At 41.4% G+C, this 9,866-nt stretch overlaps 1 protein-coding gene across 2 annotated transcripts; it reads left to right on the top strand.

Moving 5' to 3' along the window:
• The first annotated feature begins 661 nt into the window (after window positions 1-661).
• Window positions 662-8,402, top strand: LOC118228776. Of its 2 annotated transcripts, none has more exons than XM_035420189.1 (6): window positions 662-703; window positions 3,103-3,504; window positions 4,173-4,697; window positions 6,097-6,176; window positions 6,354-7,401; window positions 7,683-8,402. In XM_035420189.1, exons 2-6 carry the CDS (start codon window positions 3,361-3,363, stop codon window positions 7,875-7,877), a joined length of 1,992 nt encoding a protein of 663 aa, XP_035276080.1. In that variant the 5' UTR covers window positions 662-703; window positions 3,103-3,360; the 3' UTR covers window positions 7,878-8,402. The 2 variants fall into 2 exon arrangements, with proteins under 2 accessions (XP_035276080.1, XP_035276079.1); XM_035420188.1 differs by lacking the exon at window positions 662-703 and adding an exon at window positions 1,440-1,736.
• The last annotated feature ends 1,464 nt before the right edge of the window (window positions 8,403-9,866 follow it).

Here is a 9,866-nt window from a genome sequence, read left to right as displayed (position 1 = left end):
ACCTCTGCTGAGACAAAACACACTTAATAAATGCAAAATATGTGATGACTTCCTTGAAATTTCTAAATCTCTTTAATAAATATCATTGAGGATGCATTGTGAAAAGTATCTAATGAAATAATTTTTAAAACTAGCTAATTATCTCATTTTCACCATTATAACATTTTCTTGACCACCACAAAAATATATTATTTTATGATAATACAGTATGTACTAAAATGTTATTATTTATTTTAAAAATACGATGTGTTAGTTTGCAACCAAAGTAGCTCAGTTGTGACAAGGTTGGAAAAGATACAATTGATACCTATTCAAAATGGAACATGGCTTTCTCTGCCTAATATTGTAGTTCTTGTACAGAAAAGCCACTGAGCTAGAACTCTCTGATATTGGCTATGGTGCACAGAGTAAAGACTTGGGGGTTGTATCCTTGCAAAAAAAATTTTTTTTGTCTGAATGTGATCATTTGTATGCAGCACTTTGCCTACGTGAATAGAGCTGTCTGAGTGGGGTTACTATTGTTTAGAACAAAGAAAAGCTTTCAAGAAAGGAAGAACAGTATCAGTAGAGAAACAGCATTGACCACTACGTAGCAGATATCTGGCTAATGAAGATAAGGCTTTCTTTTATTAACAGAGTATCTTTTTCTTTTGTGGCTCACTTTCAGATACTTGCCCAGTAATTCAGAAGTAGATGTTTAAAGGTAAGAACTATAATTTATTGTTTTGTGGTAGTTCTTACAAGTCATAAAATGCCTTCAACTGTTACTTTGTTAGTATAATCTCTGTTGGTGTGTTTATTTTGACGGAAACACGCGGGAACATTGATTAAATTATTGTCATTTCAAATAATTTTTCCTCAAGGTGGACGTTGTAGCTGTCTGACTTGCGTTTTGTAACAAGCCTGTTTTCCTCCGTGAAGGTCTCTTAAGTTATTTAGGTCGTTTGCCGAGTGCGCGCTTAGTGCCACGTGACCTGGGGTATTGCGCAATCTTCATCAGAAATGATTGAGAACATAAAAGCGAATATTATTAAGCGACTAATAACGTTTACCAATATGCCACTGGCATGCCGTCATTTCTGGAAATCTCACTTTAAAACATGAACTAGCTAAGCCGGGCCTATTTAATTATATTTACATCATCAGCGTCACAAATTATCGTAGCATGCATGCCATGGATGCCATTTGCCAGATCTGCCAAATCCTATTTGAGAGTAGCAACACAAGTTCCTATGCGCGCAGAGGCTGTGCGATTAAAATAGCAATGTAAACACTCCTTTCTGACAAAATAAATATAACCAAGAATTATGTGACGGCAGTCCCCAATCAGTACCGGAACGCATCTGACATAATGACACTTGATCTTGGCTCCTGCTAGGACGCCACCCAAAGCCTTCATGTCTCACTATAAAACCTGACTGTGCGCTGGAACCTGACTTGTTTACCCGAAAATACGTGCACGGTCAAGAAGGGGCGGGATAGCTGCTAAGAACCGACCCCTATAACTGTACGTCACGCTTAAACCCCTGTGGGTTAGTCGTGCGAGCGAATTTTTCACAAGACATTGTGTAGAAGCGGATGAGAACTGAACTATTGTATCTTGTCTGTACGTTTCTGAACGGGATGCATCCAGACAGTTACGTTAATCGGAACGGAATGTTTTAAAGCTACCGCAATTCATGAATCTTCCCCGAAAATACAATTAATTGAAGTGTCACTGAACATAAAGAGAAAAGGTAAGATGCTACCTTTATGAATAGATGCAATTATAGCAGACCTAAAATTTATTCAACTTTTTTCATGAAAATGAAGTTGATGAAAATAAGCATTGATTAATGTTAGGCTACATCATGAAGTAATAATATGGTAGATTGTTTCAGTGCAGCTGGTTTAAGAATTAACAGGATATTTAGCCGTGATAATAGGTAAAAAATAGTTTAATTCGTTAAAAAATTTGAAGCCTATAACATATCATGAACATGGTAACTTAAAATGTATTTTGGCTGTTAAAAACCTTCCACTGTGTTAAATTGTCAATTCACATCAGTCCTCATCCTTTATTTACTCTGTATCCTCTAGCGGTTGACGTACAGGAGAAAGCTACGATGCATAGTTACAAGGGGTAAAAATAATACCTTACTCTTGCGTCACTTAGTGTATTTCTGGATACTTGTACTTTGGAAGGGGAGTAGTTACTGGGTGTCAGCTTCTGTTTAGGGCAGAAGAGCTACCCCACGCCCCTCCCCCCCTCCTCCAACTCCCCATCCACCTGCTGGTAAACTTTCTGTGGGCTGTTGTATGCCCTGAATGTAAATCATGTAATCATTGCCCAACACTAATGGTATAGGAGACCTGCACGCCTTTAATAGGGTGAGGAAAACCCCAAGAGCCTCTGTATGAGAAGGATGTGCGATTCTGTTGTGGCACCAGGTATGAGTGATGGAAGGAGACGTATTCAGCATCCAGTCATTTCACTAGGTCCGGTCAATATGGCGGCTAAGTGTTACACATTCACAAATATCAAACAGTGAATCGTGGGGTTTGTCACACCTCTGTTTGTGCGACAAATGTTGAGTTGTTTAGGAAATGGTTCCGGGGTTTATGCTGTTAGGCACGGGAGCATGTGGGCAGGAATTATTGCCCCTCCCCTCACTCTGCCACTTTCACTTTGTGCGCAACACTTGATACGGCAGCTCAAACGCAGGCTGCGCAGCAGGAGCTAATGCGTCAAGCACATCGACAGAAAAAGAAATGTCAGTGCTTACATAAATGACCTCATACAATATGATAGAACGGGATGGAGGAAAACTTATCAAATTTATTGAAGCTATTCATTTAAAAAATCTAAAATGTGTAAGCTTGCATGATGTCTACCTATTATAACAAACCCCTCATGCATTAAGTCTGTGTCTTCCTTAAATTTGTCGAATGAATACGCTAATGAAATATCTTTCACGCAGCTGTTAATCAGGAATGTGGACTGTCATACTCAATGACAGTCCACATTCCTGAGTTCTCGTGGTTAGCTTTGGTACCACACTTCCTGTGAGCGTGTAGAGCTGGGCAATATCTAACTTGCCATGCCTGTCTCTGTGCCCACAGCTAGAAGCCAGGAGCCAAGAGAGTTGCCGAGAGACACTGGTAAACAAAAGGACAGAGACTTTGGTTCCATCTGAACCAAGAGGACAGAGACATTGTTTTCATCTGAACCAAGAGGACACATACATTGGTTCCATCTGAACCAAGAAGACAGGGACATTGGTGCCATCTGAACACAAATTAGAGTGACATTGGTGAAATCTGAATAGAGATTCTGAATTGAGACCCAGTTAGTTTGGGAAGAAGTGAAAGGACACACCCATGGCTGCCATGGACCTGCAATGCCGGCTAGACCACGGCGAGGGGAGGTGGGGTCAGGACGAAGCTAAGCTGCTGGAGCGCTTTGATGCAGAGAGAAAGGAGTGGGAGAGCCAGCTTAGGGACATGCAGAAGAACATTGAGGAGGTGAGATCCTGACTCAAACTCATCTACTCCTGTCAGAACTCAAACACATTGGCACCTGTCCTAAACTGAAGTGCACCCAGTCAAATCCATGTTCAAGCAATCGCACCACTACAAATTCAAGCCCATCCACTCTTATTCAATCTCAAACACATCCAAATTTAGCCACATTGAAGCACTCACTCCAACCCACATACTCAAGCATATTAACCGAACCTGGATTTAGGCCCATCCTGTCACATTCAAGCTCAAACACATTCACTCCAATCCAAACTAATTTAAAGCATGCCTACTCCATCCCAAACTCAAAAACACCCTTTTTTATCTAGAATGAAATACACTTATTCTCACCAACAATGAGACAGTTGGATTTGTGTTGTGTGAGTGCAGCTGTGTAGAGCATCCTTTTACAAAAGTAGGTTGTGCACATGTGCGTGTTGTTATGTAGGATGTTGTACAGTAACATTTATGTTGTCTTTTGATTATGTCTACGTGCATGTTGTTGTTTATTACGGGTGTGCTGTATGGTATTGTCTCAGCTGTAGTAATGACTGTGTATATGTGCATGCGATATATAAAGGATGTGTTGTGTGGTGTTGTTTCAGCTGTGTATCGGTTGTGAGTATGTGTGTGTTGTTGTGTATAACGGCTGTGCTGTATGGTGCTTTCAGCTGTATAACGAGGTGAAGGCTCGTCGAGAAGGAAACACTACTGGGCTGGACAGCAAGACTCAGGATAGCTTTCCTCCAAACTTTGAGAAAAATGTTCAACCTGCTCCTTCCAATCATCCATGCAATGGATACTTTCACCCTCCCAATCACCATAGCAATGGCATCAATAACCCCATGGATCACCATGGCAATCCATTTAACACTGCCCTGCCAGATCACCACAGCAATGGTGGCTATGATCCTGTCGGTTGCCAGAGCAATGGTTATAGCTATCATAATCACCATAGCAATGGTGGCAGTCACCCCGCAGACCACTATAGCAATGGCAGGAGGGACTCCGCTGAAGTGGAGCTGGAGGATATCCTGAACAGCTGTTTGGGTCCGGGGCTGAAGCACGTCCCCTCCTCCTGTGGACAGACTGCTTCCCTCAGAGCCACCGACGGATGCCAGGGCGTGGAGCACAGCCAGCCACGCCCCGCGTGCGACGGCGATGAGAGACAGAAGTGCACTGGCGTCGTCAACTCTGTGAGCACCCGCATCAACTCGCTAACTCTTTCAGCTTCCAGAAAAAAATGCGCTGAATTATAGCCACAATACAATTTTCTACGTGACTAATATGGAATTGAGTCCCTCCTTTAGTAAATGGTTCCAATTTTAGGAATTCATGAAAAATATATATTCCCCTCATACAACATATGCATTCAGTACATATACGAAGGGGCATACAATAGTATACAGCTATTTCACTTTATTTTCTGTCTGAAAGGGTATTGTTATATAACAGAAGGGTTACTGCACCGCCATTATGTTTCCATTTGGCTTCTAGCCTGTAGCTGTACTGAACAGACCATGACAATGATTGAGTAATTGCTTGATATAAATACAAAGTATTTTCCATGCTGCAAGATTTGTCTGATTTGTCAGGCACAGTGTGTGCAGCTGATAAAATCAACAGGAGTCATCCAGATGTTACACTTGAGAAACTACACATGGGCTTGCATTTACATTTGACGTTTGCTTTGTCTAATGCAGCTGTAAAGGAACGTTTTTTGTTCGCAAGTCAAAAATGTTATATATTTTGGTACTTTATGTTGGCTGAAAGAGAATTTACTGTAGATCAGGGGACTGAAACTAAAATCCTGGAGGGTCGCAGTGCCTGCTGGTTTTTCAGCCTTGATTTACAAGCACTTTGTTCCCAAGGCCTAAACTGACTACTGATTGAAAGAGAACCACAAAAACCTGCAGACACTGAGGCATATGAAGTTTACAATCTCTCCTCTAGGCTATACTGTGGATCCTTTGACATAGCCGTTTCTCTCAAATAAGGGCCAGCAATCTTATTCAGTGTTTTTGGAGTACCCTGTTCATTTTTTAGTGAATTCCCTCTTGTTATTGTGTTATTATTATTATTATTATTATTTTCAAATTACAGTGACAATCAAAGTAGTCAAGTTCTTATATTTTATTTTACGATAGTATTACACAGCTGGAAGGAACCCTAGGCTGATTTTTGTTCACTGCTAAACTCAATTTATGCCAATTGCTTCTTTGACATAACAAAATATTTGTTAGCCAATGTGAATGTATCTGTTGATACCATTGCCTGAAATGGAGAGAAAGCAGTCTGTGGTAGGGTCATAAGCAGTTATTGTAAAAAATACATATGTTTAAGCAGTTGGTTGGTTTGTGACTATTCATCACACATTGTGTTAGCATTGCGATGGTCTTAGTCTAGAGAGCAGTGGTTTCCAATTAATTTTAGGTATGCTGGAGGACACTCCTTTTCATACCAACCCAGATTATATATATGCATCTTGATTAAAAAGTCAGCAAATTCATATTTATATGTTTCTGGCCCAATTTCCAATTCCCTGCTCTCTACCTGTCATCCAATTTATTCTCTCCCTTCCTCTCTCCCCCTCAGGCTCTGAAAGATATCGCCAGAGTGAGCGAGGATCTTTGCAGCTATCAGAATGCAATCAGGAAAAAATCAAGTGACACAAGGTAATGACATTGCAACACCTCCTGAACTCTTTTGTATCTGCAGTGTGACTGCCCTCGTTCAAGCATAACTGAATTGGAACTGAAAGCTTTTCCGCACTCATGCCTGTTGGATTTTCAGCTGAAGCAGTTCCAGTGATAGGACACATGTCATCTGATTTAATTTTGCCTTTGTCTCAGGAGCGAAGCGGATTCTCCGTGGTTTGAGGAAGTGGAGAATGTGAAGAACAAACAGCCTGATTGGATGAGCCAGCGGGGTGACAACTCCTGGGAAACGGCAAGCAGGGGCTCAAATAAGGCAGACGGGGTCAAACCCTCCTCAGGGAAGCCAGAGGCCCCTCCCATTCCTCCTCGCACTACTTCCTCGTACATGAACAGTTCAAATTCTCCAGAGCCACAATTTCCCGTTCGTGAATCCTTCACCAACAGAAAGTGTCACAGCCCCTGTGTCCTCACAGACAGGAAGTGTACCAGCCCCTCTGTGCTGAGAAAGTTTGAAGCCATGCTACAGGAGAATGAGGGAAAGACTCTGACAGACTCTGGGGTCGTTACAAATATAGTGCCTGCAGAATCTAAGTGCAATACTGGCTCCTTCCACTGCAGAGTCGGAAACACTAAGTCATCCGCTTTCGTGCCTGTCCAAAAATGGCATCCTGAGGCCAGTACATTGCCAGCAGAGATAGACTGTAGAGCAGACTGTAGGCCAGCTGACAGCCAAAAGTTCCCCAGGGGCCATTTTCAGCCAATGGACAGAGAGCCTGTGGGGAAGAGTATGCCCACGGACTTCAGGAGCTCACCTAAAGGCCCATGGAGAAGCCCAGCTATGGCAAAGAAAGGGGTGGGGCAAGGGTTTGAGGGGGAGAATGTCTCTGAGATGGGTGTCAGACCCAGGGGTGTTAACTCATATTCTCCAGTCCAGTCTGTGGATAACAACGTGGGTTCAACCTGGGAATCCAGGTTTCAGGCTGTGAATGAAAAACCTTTCAGGCCCACGGCTCCTGCTTCTCAGGCTCAGTCCCCAGACTTCTGGTACAGCTGCAGAGGGGAGGAGCCAAACCTAAGGGGATATGAGTGTTCTGACAGGTTCCAGCAGGGTCAGAAATTGGCTTTGAATGGCTCAGGACAGCATGAAGACCTCATCGAGCTTCTGGGCATGCTGGGGATAGAGCACCAATATGACACTGCCAAGACACACCCACAGACGCCCTGTCAACAGGAATCACCACAGGTCAGTTCACACATAAACAAAACACACACACACACACACACACACACACATACACACATCGAGACACACAGATGCATGAAGTCCATTTTTTGGACATGCAAGAACTGTAATATGTTATCAAAATTAATTATGATGACTGTAACTCAACAATTAAACCACTTCATTTTTCAAAGAGTATAATTCTACTGTAAGCTGAGCCACCTTGTCTTCTCATGCCTGATGTGTAATGAAATGGAATTGGCTTGTTTGGTAACTTCCTTTACATTTGCGTCTTTTTTCAGGAGAACCAAAAGTCGTCTGTCTCTGTGAAGAAGGCCTTTTCTCGACCCGCCCGTCCTGCAAACCGACGCCCTCCATCCCGATGGGCCAACCGAGTGCCCTCTGCCCCTGTCACTCATGTGACCCCATTTCCGGACCCGCCCCACAAACAGACTCTCAGCCCCTACTCATACCAAATTGAGACAGTTATCATGTGAGAGGGCTTTTAATCTCCAAGCCCCTGATTTCCCTTGTGTAAATTTGAAAGACTGTTTTTAATTTGTATATATCTTTCCTAGCTTTGAAGTGGTTTAACTGTGCTTAAACTGTGTCTGGACACAGCACATTTTAAGAATGCATTACATTCAAGAAGATTTTCACACCTCAACACTGAGTCTCCAGTGTTTCAGTGGCCTAATGATCTCATTTACTAAATCCAATCTTTACATTCTACCTGATTTTTTTTTTTCCTGACTGCTGTGTTCTACAAGTTTCATGGTTCTGAGCATGGCTCCAGAGTGGTGGGTGCATGTGTTTGTGAATTAATATTTCGGATGTACAGTATAGGTCATTGTAATTAACAAAGGGTTGTTCAGTTATAATTAGCAGCAGTATTAAATGTGGTGAATATCGGGTGCTCTTAAACCTCTTTAAACTAAACGGTGATTTTAAACATTATGTAATTATGTAAAGGAAAGTGTGTTTTTTTTTCTTTTCTGATAATAAAGACAACAGTGAGTTTACATGATATGTGTTTTACTTTAAGTTACCAGATATATGTTCTTGGGTTGTGGTTGAAGTGCTGAACCTGAGCCGCATCCATTTTCAGGGATGCTGAGGCAATTTTAGAAGGATTTATTGATGCTCTGCAGTATTCTTTACATAGCTTACTGAATTGTTTTTGGGGTCAAATTTAAGGGAATTATAATCCAAATATTTATGTATTAAATAGCATCTATTTAAAGAAAGATTGACTGAATGTTAATAGGTGAACAGCCAGCGTGGCAACCAATTACTCGATATGAGTGGAAGAGACACAATGAAATCCTGCCTAAGATAGGACAAAGACACATCTGCAGTGTGTGTGTGTGTGTGTGCATTTACAACCCACCACTTTATTAAATTTATGGATGGGTCACTTTATTGTATTGCTGTGGTGCCATGTAAGAAAGAACCTGTGTATTGTTTACAGTAATCTGATTGGTTTCCTAAGTATTTGTTGATTTCTTTTGAAAAAGTTTGTTATTTATTAATTAAAATGGTTTTCGAATAGCCAACAATGTTCTCATATGATTTTTCAACAATAGACTGCTAATGATGAACCTGTTAAAGGATCCCATTAAGCCACAACGCATCAACATATGGGTGATGCATAACAGTGAGTGATGCTTTTGGGAAATAAAATGTAAAAGCATTCAAATACTTCATTGGACAGTTCTTTTGTTAAGCTCTGTATGACTCTGTATGGCAAATCTTGAGTGAGGGCTATTTGTGCCTGGAGTACTGGCAGACCTGATCTTTATTTTTTATTTTATTTTATTTTTCTGGAAAGATAAGCGCAGATTTAAACTTTCAACAGCGATGCTATTGACAGACACATTGAAGAACAGGTATTACAAAAAGTTCTGAAATGCATTCAGTATCATACATTTTTTATGGAAAGAAATATATACACAATATATGCATACCATCAATTTGACACAAGGGTGACATTATGCAAATTATCACATTGGGCAGTGAAATGGAAAATAATCTTTTCCCATTTCACTGCCTAAAGTCTGGGGTTCAGTCAAAATGGCAGAACAATGCGAGAAGCCAAATTCATACAGTTGCCATTTAATTAGTTACACCTATATAATATAAGTCTCCACAACAGTCTGAATTTCTTCACGGCTTGGATTCAACAGTCTTTCGGGATTTTGGTCCATACTGAGTTAATAGTATGACACAGATTTCTGCATTCCTGCAGAGTTTTGGCCACACATTCCTCCTGTGAACCTCCTGCATCAGCTCATTCCAAAGGTGCTGTTTTGTATTGAGATCTGAGGACTAGGCAGGACATTGGTGTAAACTGTTCATGGAAACAGCTTGACATGATGCCTGCTTTGTGACATGACACTTTATCCTGCTTGAATTATCCATTTGAACAGGGGTAGACAGTGGCCATGAAGGGATGCTTATGGTCAGCAACAACACTTAGGTAATGC

The sequence above is a fragment of the Anguilla anguilla genome, chromosome 6, assembly GCF_013347855.1.
Source record: "Anguilla anguilla isolate fAngAng1 chromosome 6, fAngAng1.pri, whole genome shotgun sequence".
NCBI classification, from domain to species: domain Eukaryota; kingdom Metazoa; phylum Chordata; class Actinopteri; order Anguilliformes; family Anguillidae; genus Anguilla; species Anguilla anguilla.
This window is presented reverse-complemented; position numbering and strand designations above follow the sequence as displayed.

What these genes read in the sequence shown, in the direction of transcription:
- LOC118228776 (XM_035420189.1), top strand. Translation starts at nt 3,361, where the DNA reads ATGGCTGCCATGGACCTGCAATGCCGGCTAGACCACGGCGAGGGGAGG. An exon ending in TGCAGAAGAACATTGAGGAG is followed by an intron (nt 3,505 to 4,172) that starts GTGAGATCCTGA and finishes TGGTGCTTTCAG; the next exon opens with CTGTATAACGAGGTGAAGGC. An exon ending in GCACTGGCGTCGTCAACTCT is followed by an intron (nt 4,698 to 6,096) that starts GTGAGCACCCGC and finishes TCTCCCCCTCAG; the next exon opens with GCTCTGAAAGATATCGCCAG.